Source organism: Ochotona princeps, chromosome X (assembly GCF_030435755.1).
Source record: "Ochotona princeps isolate mOchPri1 chromosome X, mOchPri1.hap1, whole genome shotgun sequence".
In the NCBI taxonomy this organism is placed as follows: Eukaryota; Metazoa; Chordata; class Mammalia; order Lagomorpha; family Ochotonidae; genus Ochotona; species Ochotona princeps.
The window spans coordinates 80,916,148-80,933,672 of NC_080865.1; the positions used below are offsets into that span (position 1 = coordinate 80,916,148).

Here is a 17,525-nt window from a genome sequence, read left to right on the forward strand (position 1 = left end):
CCTGTAACTCTTTCGAATAACCCTTAAAAAATAGAAATCCCAAAGGGAAGATATTAGCCTGAATATAGAATGTTAGTACTTAGTTTTTCTCAGCAGTTGTATTTCTCACCTCAATTAATAATTCTGGTTCACATATTATGAGTTGGATCACTCATTCACATATTTAGCAAATGTTTCCTGAGTAATTACTGCTCTAAGTGCCAAAATGTAGAAGGATTGAAAACAGATTAAAAACTCTGCCTTCATGGAACTTATATTTCAGTGGGCTAAAAGAAACAGATTTTAAAGGAAAAAATATAGTATATCTAATAGTGATAAATTCTACAGAAAAAAGAAAGCAAGAAGACAAAATGTTAATGGAGAACAGAATTTTTAAAAATAGCTTATTTAGATACAAAAATATTGAAATCATATATATGTGTGTATCATTTTTAAAAATATATTTATTTTATTTGAAAGAATTACAAAGAGAAAGAGAGACAGAGAGGGATCCTCCATCTGCTGATTCATTCTCCAGACAGCCTCAAAGGCCAGAGCTGGACCTGTCCAAAGCTGGAACCTAGAAGCCTCCTTGGGATCTCCCACATGGGTTGAGCCATCCTCTACTACTTTCCCAGGCTGTAAGGACAGAGCTGGATCAGAAATGGAGAAATCAGAACTAGAACCAGCACCCATACAGGATGCTGGTACCACAGGCAGATGATAGCCTGCAACACCATCATGCAAACAACAAAGTAAATAAATCTTCAAACACACACACACACACACACACACAACATAAAAATAGAGGGTAGAAATAAGTGCAAAAGGCTTGGCATGATGGCTCAGTGGCTAAATCCTCACCTTGCATGCACCAGCATCCCATATGGGCACTGGTTCAGTGTCCCAGCAGCCCTGCTTTCCATCCAGATCCCTGCTTGAGGCCTGGGAAAGCATCTGAGTACAGCCCAAAGCCTTTCAGCCCTGTACCCATGTGGGAGACCAGGAAGAAGTTCCTGGCTCCTGGCTTCGGGTCAGCTCAGCTCTGGCCATTGCAGCCACTTGGGGAGTGAACTAGCTGATAGAAGATCTTTACTTCTCCTTCTCTCCATAAAAAATCTGCCTTTCCAATAAAAACAAATAAATTTTTAAAAGGGGGAGAAGAAATAAATGCAAAAAACTGAAATGAAGCCCAGTGGTAGAGTGAATAGGGCAGTGGTAGTGTACAGATAAGGCTTGGCAGAGGAGATAACATCTATGCTGAACTCTAATAACAAAAAGGAATCAACTCTGCAAACATTTGGGAAAATAATGTTCCAAACAGGAAGCGAATCTTTTTTTTTTTAAACCTTAGCCATTGCAGGCATTTTTTTTTTTAAGATTTTATTATTATTGGAAAGCCGGATATACAGAGAGGAGGAGAGACAGAGAGGAAGATCTTCCATCCGATGATTCACTCCCCAAGTGAGCCACAACGGGCCGGTACACGCCAATCCGATGCCGGGACCAGGAACCTCTTCCGGGTCTCCCACGTGGGTGCAGGGTCCCAAAGCTTTGGGCCGTCCTCAACTGCTTTCCCAGGCCACAAGCAGGGAGCTGGATGGGAAGTGGAGCTGCAGGGATTAGAACCGGTGCCCATATGGGATCCCGGGGCTTTCAAGGCGAGGACTTTAGCCACTAGGCCACGCCGCCGGACCCCAGGAAGCGAATCTTTAGAGGAGTGAATCTCCAAAGAAATATTGGATATTGGGCGGGGAGGGGCATAATGACTGGAGTACTCTAGTAACATTCAATGGACAAAATCCAGGGTTTCTACATATCTTTAATGCACAGCACCATCCTGCACCATTCAGGGTCATCAAAGATCCCACCAGATGTTCATGGAGGTTGAAAAATCTGCTCACGCATACCAAACATCGGGAACCTGGGATGGGTGGGAGGCTGGGTGGGGCTTCTCCCTTTATCTCCCTCTTTACCCCAGGTACAGAAAATAATAATGATAATAATTGACACTTTGTGCCCTAATTAACTATATAAAGATTATTTAAATAAAATAATTACAAAAGAGAAAAATCTGCTCACAATGATCTGAGTCAATAAACCAACTCTGCCTTATTCCTAAAAGATAAAGCATTTTTGCGTAGTGTTGAGGTACATGGCACTTTCCAGGAATACAAACAACATATCAATACACAGAATACTGAATTTTGTTCCATTATAATTCCATCAAGAGTTGCTTTCTATTTTGGAAAAAAAACACTTCACTAATGGCAAAGCAAGGTCATAGAAAACACTGCACCTGATGGAACACTTCAGAGACAATCAAGGGGAGAGAGGGATTTCTTTCACTGATAATACATGCCCATAGAAAAAGAAAAGAGAAAAAAAAAGGTTTAGCACAAGAGGGCACACAGTTAAAATTCAACCTCCTTTCTACCTCTGTTCCCAGGTCTCCCAGCTTCCCTATCCTAAGACAACCAGATTGTCAGTTTTATTGATAATCCTTTCAGTAAAAAATGATTTCATTTTTATTTTAAAGGCGAAAAGGGAAGGAGGGAAAGAGGGAGTGAGGCAAAAAAGGAAAGAGGAGGGACGAGGTAAGAGAGGAGGGGGAGGGAAGCAGAGGGGGGAAAATCCAAATAAATGCATAGTGATTTGTCTGAGCATGAAACAAAATGTGAGGAATGATATACACACACACACCAAGTTTTTAACTGCAGTTACCTTGGAGCATAAGCAGGGGGACTTAACTTTCTTCACTATACATCTGTTCTATTTGTTTTGGTACAGCAGGTGTATACTGTTTTTGCAATTTATCAAATCCCGTGAGAGTCAAGAATAACACCCCCCCCCAAAAAAAAAAAACAGAGAAGGAATCATTCAATATAAGCATATCAAGCTAAGCTATAATCTAAGAAACAGCCATAAGCTACACTAAGGTGATGTGCTGTCAGAAGATTTCAGTTAGTGACAAGAGAAACTGAGCATGAGAAATAGAGCATTATAAATACTCAGGGGCAGTGTTGTACAGAGCAGGTTAAGCTTTCTGCCACTTCTCACATCAGAATCTCTTTCAGGTTCGAGTCCTGGCAAAGGAATTCCTGGTTCCTGAGTTCAGCCTGGCCCAGGTCTGGCTGTTGTGATCATTCGCAGAGTGAACCAGTAGATACAAGATCAGTCTTTCAGACAGAAAGGGAGGGAGGAAGGGGGGATGGCAGCAAGGAAGGAAGAAGAGATCAAACCATCTTGAAAATAAAACCTGCTAAGTATCTCTGAGGCCTGTTAGTATCTCCCAGTGACAGGTGGCTGCCTACTGCTTGAAGCAAGCTAATCACCTCTCCATATACCACTACTATTTTCTTACTGGCTCTTTCCTTTTTTATCTCCAATATCATGCATTAACTTTTTTAATCATGTCACTGATTAGCTAACATATTTTCTAAAGATAATTTTTATTGGACAGGCAGGTTTACAGAGAGAGAGACAGAGAAAGGTCCTCCATCCTTGGTTCACTCCCCAAATGGCCACAATGGCCAGAGCTGAGCCAATCCGAAGTCAGGAGCCAGGAGCTTCTTCTGGGACTTCCACATGGATGCAGGGTCCCAAGACTTTGGACCATCATCTACTGCTTTCCAGGCAACAAGCAGGGAGCTGGATGGGAAGTGGAGCAGCCAGGACACCAATGGGCACCCATATGGAATCTGGCACTTAGACACAGAGGATTAGCTTGTTCAGCCAACACGCTGGCCCCCACATATTAATTTTTAGCACAGTACCCCAATCTTCTGTCATGTACATTTGCCAGCGTTAAAGATGTTTAACCAACAATATTTTTCAGTCTTTTCAGCAATTATATAAAAATGACAGTGAAATTAGAGTCAATGAGTCAAAATCCAAACATAGGATATCCTGAAGGGTTTATATTTAAAATGGGTATATAGGCCCATCACGGTAGCCCAGTGGATAAAGTCCTCGCCTTGCATGTACCGGGATCCCATATGGGCACCAGTTTATATCCCAGTGGCTCCACTTCCCTTTCAGCTCCCTGCTTGTGGCCTGAGAAAGCAATAGAGCACAGCCCAAAGCCTTGAGACCCTGCACCCATGCAGGAGACCCAGAAGAAGCTCCTAGATTCTGGCTTCAGATTAGTCCAACTCCGGCTGTTGTGGTCACTTGGGGAGTGAGCCAGTGAATAGAGAAGCTTTCTCTCGGTTTCTCCTTCTGTCTGTAAATCTGACTTTGCAATAAAAATAAATAAATATTAATAAATAAAAGCAAGTATCTTTTAAAACTAAAAAAATAATAAAATGGGTATCTTGTGCGCCCAACATTTAGCAAAAGCATGCAATCCTCGCCGAGCCATTATAAGCATACTTTGTTAGCACCTTACCTTGTAAAGGCAAAAGCCATCAGGTGTATACTTGGCTATTAATCATTTTACCCTTCAATGTACCTGCAGTGGAAAACATACATGTTCCACTTTCAGGGTTAAAATAGGCCATAAGTGCACCTTCTCCTTTGGGCAACAGGTAAGAAGACTAACAGGGTTCTGCCTCACCTCTGGTTCACATGAAAATCTTCCTTCTGCTGAAGACCAAAGAACATCAGGGCTGGAGCAAATGGCGTATCTGGTTTCCTAGGTGCTACAGTTGAAGTGTTCATACAGGTTGCCTTAAAACAAAACAAAATAACACAGCTCAGTTGACTGCATGTGCAGTTAACGGGGTGATCATTAATTGCTTTCAGCCCCCAGTGTGGGGTTCCCACAAGGAGCTGTAGGATCCAGCCCAGCAAGGTTAATGGTCTGGAAAAGCAGAATGGCTCAAGGTCTTGGATCCCTGCACCCATTTGCATGATCCAGAAAAAGGTACTAGCTCCTGGCTTCAGACCAGCCCAGCTCTGACTGTTGCAGTCATTTGGGAAGTGAATCATCAATGGAAGATCTCTCTCTCTCCCCATAACACTGAGTTTGAAGTAAAGTAAATAGCTTTAAAAAAACAGTGAAAGCCCAGAGTGGTAGCCTAGTGGCTAAAGTCCTCACCTTGCATAGATCAGGATTCCATGTGGGCACCAGTTCGTACCCCAGTGGCCCCGCTTCCCATACAGCTCCTTGCCTGTGACCTGGGAAAGCAGTTGCAGACCAACCAAAACCTTGGAATCCTGCACCCAAGTGGGAGACCTGGAAGAATCTCCTGGCTCCTGGATTTGGATCGGCTTAGTTCTGGCCATTGTGACCACTTGGGGAGTTAGCCAGTGGATGGAAAATCTTTCTCTCCGTCTCTCCTTCTCTCTGTAGATAAAAATAAATAAAATAAAAAGAGATGAAAAATGCAATTTTTTTTATCTTCTTAGGGGCCAACATGTGGCACAAGAATTGAAGCTACTGCCTATGACACCGGCATCCCATACAGTTACCAGTTCATGTTGAGTTGCTCCATTTCTGATCTGGCTCTCTGGCTGAGGAAAGCAGTGGAGGATGAGCTGCATGTTTGGGCTCGGGCCAGCCATACAGAAGACCCTGATGAAGCTCCTGGCTTCAGTATGACCCAGCCCTGGCCATGCAGCCATCCAGGAACTGAACCAGTGGATGGAAAAATCTCACTCTCTGGGTCTCTCTCTGTAACTTTTTCAAATAAATAAAATCTTTTCAAAAATCTTACCTTTTAAAATGATTTATTTACTCTTATTGCAAACGTAGATTTGCAGAGAGAAGGAGAGATGGAGAGAGAAAGATCTTCCATCCGCTGATTCACTCCACAAATGGCTGCAAAGGCCAGAGCTGAGCTGATCTGAGCCAAGGGCCAGGAGCTTCTTCTGGGGCTCTCACGCAGGTGCAGAGACCCAAGGCTTTGGGCTGTTCTTTGCTTTCCCAAGCCTCAAGAACGGAGCTTAATTGGATGTGGAGCAGCAGGAATGAGAATCGGCACTTGGAGGTGGAGTTTTAGCCAGTGAGCTCTTCTGCCAGTCCCCCAAAAATCTGATTTTAAAAAGCTTTGATTCTGGGCCCAGCGGCGTGGCCTGGCGGCTAAGGCCCTGCCCTGAACGCGCCGGGATCCCATATGGGCGCCAGTTCTAACCCCAGCAGCTCCACTTCCCATCCAGCTCCCTGCTTGTGGCCTGGGAAAGCAGTCGAGGATGGCCCAATGCCAATGCTTTGGGTTGCTGCACCCGCTGGGAGACCTGGAGGAAGTTCCTGGCTCCTGGCTCCAGATCGGCACAGCACCAGCCGTTTCAGCCACTTGGGCATTGATTCACTTGGAGTGATTCATCGGACGGAAGATCTTCCTCTCTGTCTCTCCTCCTCTCTGTATATCTGACTTTGTAACAAAAATAAATAAATCTTTTAAAAAAATAAAATAAATTAAAAGCTTTGATTCTGATCAAGTTACTTTAGTCTGTTGTCCTCCCAGCTAAGACAAGCACTTGGGTGCCTGCACTGGAGTTATATTCCCTTGCAGGCCCAGAGGACACCAAGTGTAACCTGTAGTGGAAGTTGGTATAAACTCATCCTACACGTGGATTCTGATTCAGTCTTACGGCAGCTGTGCAATCTCCAGCAAGCCAATATCTGTATCCTGGCTTCCTCTTCTATAAATATTGTCTAATCATAATGCATACATCCTGCTTATCTCTACCAGTCTCTTATTCATGTACTCCTTAAAATTGTGTCCTAGTAGCAAGAAACTATTTGAGGGCACTGAGAGGTTGAGTGACTTCCCAAATATCACACAGCTGATGAACTGTAGAACCAAGATTCTAAAGCAGGTTCCAGAATCCAGTTGTGGCACCCATACCTTCAGCTTCTCGAAATAAGGACATGCCCAACTGTTTCCAGGCTTAACTCGGACAACATAGGCAAGGCCTTGCATTTGACAAGCATGCAAGAGGTGGCAGCTGTAGTTGTTAAAATTTCCTTTTCTGCATTGAGAAAGCTTCAAGATTTTTTTTTCCTTGAGCAGGTAAAAGAGACTTAAGGGAGACGGCGAGGTGGACTGCGGGAAGGGAACCAAGACAGCAAAGGAGAAGGTGGCGTGGGAGTGCTGAATACCTAGAACTAAGTTCAGCCTGGCTGGGCCTGGCAAGAACATGGCGACTATTTCCCAACTTAAAGTGAGTGGCTGAGGAGCAGAGCTTGCGAGGCCTGGGCCCCGACCTCACCTTCAGCCTTGCGGGCCAGCTCGGGCAGGAACCAGGCTTCCAGTCCCGCCCCGCGGGTCCGCCCCACGCCGGGCGGGGCCTGGCCCGCCCTCACCCGCCCTCGCCGCCTATGGCCACAGAGGCTAGGGCCCGAGCCACGCGCTGTATCCCGGGCCAGGCCGGGGCTGGATGGCGACGTGGAGGCGGGACGGCCGGCTAACCGGCAGCCAGCGGCTGCTATGCGCTGGCCTGGCGGGCGCGCTCAGCCTCAGCCTCACCGCGCCCCTGGAGCTCGCCACCGTGCTGGCCCAGGTCGGCGGCGTGGCGCGAGGCCGCGCCCGGGGGCCGTGGGCCACAGGGCGCCGGGTGTGGAGGGCCGAGGGGCCCCGGGCCCTGTGGAAGGGGAACGCGGTGGCGTGCCTGCGCCTCTTCCCCTGTAGCATCGTGCAGCTCGCCGCCTACCGCAAGTAAGAGCCGGGTGGCGCGGGCAGAGCCGGGGAATCGGGAAGCCGGGAGGCCGCTGCAAGACTGCGCAGTCGGTGGGCGGGCCCCTTCCGGGTCACGTGGGCCAGAGGTCACCTATCTAAGGCCCCCAAAGCACAGTGCCCCGTTTTTTTTCTGTTGCCTTTTCAGATTCGTGCCCTGAAAGCCTCGGTTTTGTGGCACGTACCATCGCCCAAAGAGATTTGCTTAAGTTGGCAGGGCAAGAAGGTGGAATGGAACGAGTGGAGATTTGAGGACAGTATCTCCAGAGGGATGACTCTGGACCATCCCCTCCATCCCACAATGTGCAAAACGTTGGTTTGGCAGGCTTAGGTGGAAAGACAGCATTTTGAAAGCTGTATATCTGTGTGTAACTGTGTCTGTATTATTACCAGCACCCCAAGAAGGCAGTACTTGCTAAGGGGAGAGGCCCAAGGCTTTTGAGCATAGAACAGGGCCAGCACCAGCACTCCCCAAGCTAATCTGCCTTGTAGTACCGGCATCCCATGTGGGCACTGGTTCTAATCTCAACTGCTCCACTTCCCATCCAGCTCCTTGCTAATGGCATGGAAAAGCAATGGAGGACGGCTTACGTCCTTGGGCCCCTGAACCCATGTGAGAGACCCAGAGGAGGCTCCTGGCTCTTGGCTTGGGACTGGCACTTGCGCTCTCTCTCTCTCTCTCTCTCTCGCTCTCTGTAAATTTGCCTTTCCAATAACAATAAATTTTTATTACCACTGAGGTGCCACCTATTTGTACCCACTCAACCTCCCAACCTGAAAGAAGCTTAACTGGAAGGTGCAACCAGGGGCTGCAGTCTCCCCTCCCTAAACTGCAATGTCCCTTTAGCCCACTGCATGCACTCACCCCCCAACGGCCCACTGGTCTCATCTGTGATCTTTCCTACATTTCCCATGCTCACCTCACAGCTGCTCCTACGGAACAAAGACCCATGCATGTGTGCCAGAAACATTCCCTGGACGGGGAAAGGCTGGTGACGGCATTCCAGAAACAGGAGGTGTCTTGTGGGGTGGGGGTGGGGGGGTGATCCCTATGTTCGTTACTCAAGGGACTTGGCTCTGATTTAGACAAACAGCTTACAGGAACTGGGAGAGCCAGTCTGTCTTGACCGCAGAGCTCAGCCTTGGTGGCTAACACGCAAAGACTTTTGCCTTGGCGTTGTCCCTTGGAAAAGACCAGAGGCAAAAGGGCCTCTCAGCCACTGACAAGCTGGAAGGGATCACCCGAATCACCACTGCTCTAAGCCAGCTTTCACGCTGCCTCTACCTGGCAGCAGAGTCCCTGATGTGCTTCTGCCAAGAGGCTCATGGGTAGGGTCCTGTGGCATTTGTGACAAGCCTGTCTTCCCTCACCAGCCCTCCTTTCCCTCTATAGCACCTGTCCCACTGTCCGTCAATAGATGTCCTCTGAGTGGGAGTAATTGAATGTTTCCCCACTTCCCAGTGTTGTCCACAAACTGGGGTGCAAATCTCCCTGTGGATAGGCTAGAGAGTGGATGAGGCTCGGGGAAGAACCTTACAAGGCCTGTGGTTAAAGTGGCTATTTTGCTGGCATGCACACATCATTTGATATTCACAGCTCCACCTGCTGTGCTGTAAGGTCCATAGCGAAGAAAGCCTTATACCCATTTTACAGATGTAGAATTGAGCTCACATGGCTCACACCATAGTAACAGAGCTGAATCCATCACCTAGCCTGGACACCAAAACTCATACTTTTTCTATTGCATCACTTAGCCTTCCTCCTTGTCTTCATTTGGTGTGAATTGCATTAGGCTACAGGAAGTACTCACTGTGTGTGATGCTGCAGACAATGCAGGTATGAAAGTGGCCCAGGAGTTTACAGGGTGATAGGATAATAAAACTAGCTTGCAACGAGAGTAAAGCTGTGTTACCTTGTTTGCCTTGGATAGCATGCTGTGGCAGTTTGTATTTCTGATGAGGAAGAAGTGTGCAGACGTCACAGAGGAGGGAGGTAGGGGGAACATCAGTTTGACCTTGGGGGAATGAGTAGGAGTCTGACAGGCAAATATGAGGAACAAAGATATTACTGGTAGCGTCAGAGATGGCACAGAGGTGAGAAACACATGTGGCATGACTGGAAACGCAGGCAGAAAAGCAGGTTGCAATCAGAGCTTGGAGAGTGAGCTCAAGAAATTTAGACTTGACTTGATATGCCAGGGTAGCTGTGGTAGGATTTTTGTTTTGTGTGGGTTTTTTTTTGGGGGGGGGTGGGAGTTTTTTTGGTTGGTTTGTTTTGTTTTGTTTGCTAACAGGGCATGGCAGTGCTGTGATTAAAGCAATTAGTTTCAATGATGGCACATTAGCATGACTAAAGAGAAAGAAGATTGAGGGTGGTAGGACTAGTTAGGAACCTGTTGCACTAGTTCACGTGGCAACAGAGGGTACTTGAAATAGGCTGATGACAGTGGAAGCAGAGAAGAGGTGCTCTGTGGGAGAGGAAAAGCTGAAAGTGACCTCGGCTAGGTTTGCTAATAAATTGTTTTCCTGCAGGATTTTTTTTTTCTCTCGGGAAACATAAAGGAAGTATTCCAGTGAATAGCAAAGCATAATTAGGAAGCAACGTGGTCAATTCAATATAATGCTTTCTTTCTGACATAAACATGATACTCTTGGTGCATCATACTGGCCAATTTTTACTCTTGCCTGACCGTGAGTTTTCAACTTAACTCTGGGCACTGATACAGCATTTGATCTTGAGTTTGAACACAGAATAAACATTCCACATGATCAGGCAACAGAGTGGTTAAATGCATCATTCATGGAGCTGGCTAAGTGCTGTAGTAGGCTAAGCCTCCACCTATGGCGCCAGCATCCCATATGGACACCTGTTAGGCTCCCCGCTTATGGCCTGGGAAAGCAGTAGAGGATGGCCCAAATCCTTAGGCCCTTGTACTCGTGTGGAAGACCCAGAAGAAGCTCCAGGCTCCTGACTTTCAATGAGCTCAGCTCCAGCCTTTGCAAACATTTGGGGAGTGAACCAATAGATACAAGATCTCTCTCCCTCTCCTTTCCCTAAACTCACCAATAATGCTGTATATGTTTCCCTTGTACATATGCAGTAGTTTTTCTAGGGTGTGCACCTAGAGATGGAATAGCTTGAGTAGATGTAGATGTCTCTTAACACTTTACTAGCTACTACAAAGTGACCACACCAGTTCACCTTCCTCGCAGCAGTGGATGGAAAGTCCTCCTTCCATTCATCCTCACCATCAACCAGTATTATCAGGCTTTATAATCTTTACCAAACTGCTGTGTGAAAAATGGTATCTAGTTATGCTTTGTATTTGTCACTTTGCAGGTATAACTAGTGACCTTGGCCAGTGCATTTCTGAAACTCAATTCCTGGAATAATCAAAATCATCATGTCAAAACATTTCATTCTTTTTAGGTCTCAACAAAGCAAAATGAGTGCCTCACAGTTTAGCATGGACCAAGTACTTCTATGTAGTTACACCCCACGGGCAAACCAAGGTTGGCATTTATGCAGATAAAAGGAAGAAACAAAGTGAAAAGGGAAGGTCTTACAGTAGATGTAAAATATGAAGGTTGGGCATCCATTCCTTATAGACAGCTAGTGTGATATAAACACGGTGGCATTTAAATGTTATCCATTAATAATAGTATCAGAGACTTCAAAAGTTCATGAGAAAAGGAAGTAAAAGATAAGTATATTTTGGTGCAAAAATGCCATGTGTATTTTTATAAGGTATATTTTCTGTGACCTTTTTCAAGACCCTTCATACAGTACTATAATAATCTTCACTTGTAAAGTGCGTCCAGTCTGGGAAAACGTTGTAAGAAGTCATGTAGGGTACCCTGGCACAGTCCACAGCTGATTCCTGTGGGTTTTATCCCTATTTTCTCCCAGGTTTGTCGTGCTGTTCATGGATGATCTAGGCCACATTTCCCAGTGGAGCTCCATCGTGGCTGGGAGTCTCGCAGGCATGGTTTCCACCATTGTGACATATCCTACAGACCTCATCAAAACCCGGTTGATGGTTCAGAATATGCTGGAGCCATCTTACAAGGGGCTTCTCCATGCCTTTTCTACTATTTATCAACAGGAAGGGTTCCTGGCCCTTTATCGAGGGGTTTCCCTCACTGTTTTAGGTAAGATGGAATTTTTCACATTATTCAAAAAAAGGCTGTGTTCTTCCATATATAGGAATGTGTCCATTAAAATGAGTGTTACCAAGGTCAGTTTGTGTAGATTCCATCTATATGGAGATTGTTAGTTGTACTTGATTCCATAGCTACAAGTCCCACTCCTAAACTTTGGTCAGTCACATCCCAGGGAGGGGAGTGAGGCAGAGAATGGAGAGTTCAGGGCAAACTGATAGGAAAGCAAACCCCATCACAGCCCCCAACTCCACCCCAACTGACTGTGGAAGGAGTCTGGCAGTACACACATGCACACAACACACACACACAAAAACACACACACACGAACACCACAAGAGTTGCAACCATCTGTGGTTTTTATAACCTGTGTCAGAGCTGTCTACGAATGAGAGAGTTTTTAATGGTTCGTGGAAAATGTGCATTATTGTAATTTCATTTTTCCATAAACTTTTTGCAACCACCTGGTGCAGGCGCCAGGGGACCACCAAGTTACCAGACCGCTAGACCTTTCACCCTTTATCTGATCTGTGTCACAGTATTTGATTGTACGGGTCTCCTCTTATTCTGGCAACTTGGCTTCTGTGACCTCCCTTCCTCAAGTCACCTGGATGTCTTTCCAGCTCTCCGACAATTCTCTCTTACCTGGCCTATCTGGGTCATCTGGTATGGCCAGTCCCTATGTGTTGCCATTCCCCTCTGGGTGCCTCCCTTAACTTCCTTTTTCCCATTCACTTGAGCTTGCTTCTAACCATACTTTCCGTTAGAGAGAGATAATGAGTTGGACAAGCATCACAGTGCTTTTTGACTCCAAAATCTCTACCACATAAATCATAATGTCTAACCATTTTTGAGGGTGCTTACTATGGGCCAGGAACTGGGCTTTACATCCAGCTTCTCAGTTAAACCTCATTTTACTTTAATTCTTAAAATCCTATTTTTAATTGATATCTAATAATTGTACATACATGTGTGTGCCTTGTGATGTTTGAATACATGTAAATATTATATCATGTTAAAATCAGGATGCTGAGCATATCTGGCGCCTCAGACATCTATCACTTCTTTGTGGTGAGAACATTCAAAATCCTCTCTTCTAACAATTTTATGTAACACATCATTACATATATAACAATGTAATATATAACAATATATTATATAGTGCATAATATATGAATAGCTATGTGTATAATGTATGTTGTATATAATCATATAATCATACTAATATATTCTATATAGCAATATTATATAGAATAATATAATGCATTATTGCTATATATGCTGACTCTATTATGCAATGAAATACCAGAACCTTTTCCTCCTATCTGGCTTCATACCTACTGACAAACCTCTAAAGGTTTGATTTTATAGGTGAGGCTAGGGAAACAAAGTGACTTATTCAAAGCCACATAAATAGAAAATAGCAGAACTTCGCAGAGCCTTGTTTTTTCCCCACTGGTTTGTACCTGTTTCCAATGGCAGAATGAGAACCTACTGTTGGACACCTATACCTCCATGCAGCCCTAGGCACATCAAACTCAGGACTCAAGCCCTCTCATAAGTCTCTTGTCTTCTGAGATCCCTAATGGCTGAGACCAGCTTCCTTTCACCCAGAGAAACCTAAGGGTCACTTCAGCTCGTCTTTTCACTCCATTTCCACTTCAGTCACCAAATCCTGTCACTCAAATCTTTTCTAACAAGCAAGCCTGTCCCTTTTTCTCTGTGCCCATCTGCTCTGCTCTCTCATGCCCTCCTCGTCTGTACTATAGACTCTTGCAACTCACACCCATAGACTCACACTTGTTCCCAGTATGCCATCTCTTCTGCCCAGCTGGCCCTGTGCAAGGCTCCTATGCTGAGGGACCCTTTCCTGTGCTGCTCTCTCCATAAAAGCTTAGAGTGACTCCTTCTGGTCAATGACAGAAAGTCAAAATTCTGGGACAGGCACCATGGCATAGAAGGCTAAGCCTCTGCATCCCATATGGTCGCTGGTTCATTTCCTGGCTGCTCCACTTCTGATTCAGCTCCCTATTTGTCACCTGGGAAACCAGTGGAGGATGGCCCAAGTCCTTGGGACCCTGCACCCATGTGGGAGACCCGGAAGAGGCTCCTGGTTCTTGGCTTTGGGTTGGCTCAGTTTCAGCCATTGCAGCCATTTGGAGAGTCAACCAGCAGATGGAAGAACCTCTCTTTCTCTCTCTCTCTCTCTCTCTCTCTCTCTGTCTCCCTCTCTCCCTCCCTTCCTACTTTCCTCCCTCCCTCCTTCCCTCCCTCCTTCCCTTCTTTCCTTCTCCTTGTAACTCTGCCTTTCAAGTAAAAATTTAACAGATAATTTAATTTTTTAAATTGTCCTAGAAAGCCCAGATTCCTTATGGCCTTCCAGATTCTTCCGACATGGCCCCAGCAATTTATCCTACTTCATCTCCTGCCACACCTCCACCTGCACTCGTCCTCAGGCCATGGAGAAAAAAGCATTGTCAGGCAGTGCCAGTGCTTCTCTGCATGCTGCTCCTTCTGCCTGTGCCTGCCTTTCCACTCTCACTGTCTGACATTCAAATCCTATTCGTTCCTCCACACCAGTTCAAAAGTTCCATCTTCTGTTTTTAAGTAGGGACAAATCACATCATTGAATTAAATCCCTTCTAAAGTAAAACCCAAAATGTATCACCTTTCCTTTCTGTTTAATAGATGGCAGCATAAGGTGATGTATTTCTAAGTTAATTCTTCTTGAGATGTCAACATAGTGAAGCTAATAAAGTTAGTATTCTGGAAAAATATTAATTTTTTATGAAGCATTACGAAATAGGTGAATTTCCTATAAATTGTCACTTATAGAATATTATTCTAATAGACTACATTATACAGTGTAAACCTTAGGTTTTGTTAGAAAATGTAGAGACCTACCTTTCTCATCTAGGGCTTCTAAGAACTTGTCATAAGTGATTATTTTTAAATGCTTCATAAGTTATAAAGATTTTCTATGTATTTTTTTAAGATTTTTTTTTATTGGAAAGTCAGATATACAGAGAGGAAGAGAAACAGAGAGGAAGATCTTCCATCTGATGATTCACTCCCAAGTGGCTGCAACAGCCAGAGCTGAGCCGGTCCGAAGCCAGAAGCCAGGAAATTCTTCCTCGTTTCCCACGTGGGTGCAGGGTCCCAAGGCTTTGGGCTGTACTCAGATGCTTTTCCAGGCCACAGGCAGGGAGCTGGATGGGAAATAGAGCCACCAGGATTAGAACTGGTGCCCATAAGGGATCCTGACACATGCAAGGCGAGAACTTTAGCCACTAGGCTACCGTGCCAGGCCCAAGATTTTCTATTTCTGATGAACTCAACTATAGTTAGTGCCAGACTGTCCTATCATGAGTAAGGGTTTAAATCTAGTAAAAAGAAAAGCAAAACAGTTGTACTTCCTGGAAGGAATAACAAACAAAAAGGATAGACATTCATCTTTAAGTTATTAAAAAAAATACATATGTTGTTCTCCTTAAATGTTAACAAAAATTGTGGTAATTTATATGGTTTGGTTATTCAGCTTGAATTTAAACTATGGTTATTTTGCACATTCATGCCTGTTTTTAATTGTTTTATATTTAAAATTTCTACCTTCTATAAAGTTCAGAAAATTCACCTGACATATTTTGATCTCCCAAGAAATTTACAATTATATCAGTAATTAATTTTGGCTAACACTTCATATAGCTATTGTTTTAAAATAAAGCAAATTTTTATTTTTTAAAAAATCTGTCTTCTCTGAACTTCTTTCTTCCTGACTCCCCCAGGAAAAATTAATCCCTCTGATCCCTAAGTACATAAAGTATTGTATCTAGCACCCTACTGTGGCACATGCTGGAGGCTCTGGCTGTCTCCTACCCTGGATGATAAGCAGCTCCGTGCATTAGTCCACTCCTGCTTGTATTCCTTGCACCTGGCATAGGGCCCAGCACATAGCATTAACTCCCAAAATCTTTTCTGAATGAAGGTAAATGGGAAAATAATTAGCCATTTTTAACATAGGCTTTTTTAAAAAGACATAGTCATACATTGCTTAGTGATGGAGACAGGTCTGTTACTAAACAATGTCATCATTGTACCAACATCAAGCATGCTTACACAAACCTATATGATGTAGGTCAGTCATGTGACATGCACTCTTTTTTTTAAATTCTTTATTCCATGACACTGTTTAATAGGCATTGGGGTTTCCCCTCCCTCTCCCCAGCCCACTCCCATTGTTCTTCTCTCCAGGCTTTCAATAGATGTCTTTCAAGTACCCTCAGAAGTCCATCATACTGCCATTGAGCCCCAACAATGTAGGGGCTTATCTCACATGCACTTTAAAAAAAAGATTTATTATTTATTTGAAGGCACAGTGACAGAGAGGGGGGAGATACAAAGAAAGAGATCTTCCATATATTGCCTTATTTGCCAAATGGCCACAATAGCCAAGTCTGTCCCAGGCCAAAAAAAAGCCAGGAGCCAGGAATTCTGTCTCAGTCTCCTGCTTGGGTGACAGAAACCCAAGTAGTCATGCCATCTTCCCTGCTTTCCCAGGCTGTTTAACAGGAATGCTGGATCAGAAGTGGAGCAGCTGGGACTCAAACTGGCACTCCAATATGGATGCCAACATTATATTTTGTAGCTTAATTCACTGCACCACAATGCTGGTCCCTTTATGTGACCTCTTGATGAAATCATGAGATGTAATAAACACAAGATGTATGATACAGTTACTGGCATAACGTGGCGCAGTAAATTTTTTTGTAAGTTAAGCACCAACATACTTACTATAGATAGATGCTATAGTTAACATTTTGCTGTCATGACCAGTTAGATTCAAAAATAACTATTAAAATATATCAACCAGTAACATAGTATTTATTATCATTATCACATACTGTGCTGTGCTTAAAATTGCATATTTAGTGCTTTCATCTGACTGGCAATTGCAGATTTGTATACACCAGCATCACTACAAGTATCTGGATAATGTACGTGGTGTCACTAGATGATAGGAATGTTTCAGTCCTATTACTGTAGAATGTAATTGTTGTCATATTTGTGATCTGTCATTGACCAAAATGTGACTGCATTTTATTTTTCTAAGCAATCCTGCATGTGTTATTCCCCTTTTAAATACCATTTTGAGGGACAAGTTTAGTCCATCTGTAAAATGAAGATGGTCCCTAAAGTTTCTGGAAATTTATAAAAGTACAACCTACTACATTATGTGCTCAATGTCTTAGTTACTAGGAGGGGAGGGAAAGTACAAGTATAAGACACTCGCTGGCTATATGGCTGTGTCATTCTCCAAGGCAAAGTCAGGTAACTTCCCTCACCACTGAAAGTCTCTCAGTGCCCAGTTTTCAAAAAACTTTTTATTCTTAGCTACAAAACTGTCCCTTCTAGTCCTCACAAGCTACTTAAGTATTTCTCATTAACTTTTCATGAAGGAAATTTTTTTCCAGCTTTAGGAAAGTTAAAAGAATTATAAACACACACCCCAACTTGATGCTACAATTAACATTTTGCTTTGTGCCGTATTTATCCATCTGTTCATTACTCTAGCTATTCATCAGACATTTTTTTGGTAAATATTTGTTCTTATTTTTATTAGAAAGATTTACAGAGAAGAGGAAAGATGGAGAAAGGTCTTCTGCTGGGTCATTGCCCAAGTGGCCATAACAGCCAGAGCTGAGCCAATCTGAAGCCAGGAGCCAAGAATTTCTTCTGGGTCTCCCACGTGGGTGCAGGATCCCA

At 44.3% G+C, this 17,525-nt stretch overlaps 1 protein-coding gene and 1 long non-coding RNA gene across 2 annotated transcripts in view; one reads left to right on the top strand and one right to left on the bottom strand.

Annotated features, from left to right (window-relative positions):
• Positions 1-2,948: 2,948 nt before the first annotated feature.
• On the bottom strand, positions 2,949-4,643 carry LOC131478485 (uncharacterized). Its single transcript, XR_009244491.1, has 3 exons — positions 4,538-4,643; positions 4,370-4,432; positions 2,949-3,158 (listed from the first exon to the last, which is right to left on the bottom strand). It is a non-coding gene; the product is annotated as an uncharacterized LOC131478485 (long non-coding RNA).
• A 2,494-nt stretch (positions 4,644-7,137) lies between these two features.
• Positions 7,138-17,525, top strand: part of SLC25A43 (solute carrier family 25 member 43) — a 36,783-nt gene continuing 26,395 nt past the window's right edge. The window contains exons 1-2 of the mRNA XM_004587637.2: positions 7,138-7,583; positions 11,512-11,753. Of these exons, the coding sequence (XP_004587694.2) occupies positions 7,306-7,583; positions 11,512-11,753 (520 nt within the window). The 5' untranslated portion in view covers positions 7,138-7,305. The remainder of the gene's footprint in view (positions 7,584-11,511; positions 11,754-17,525) is intronic.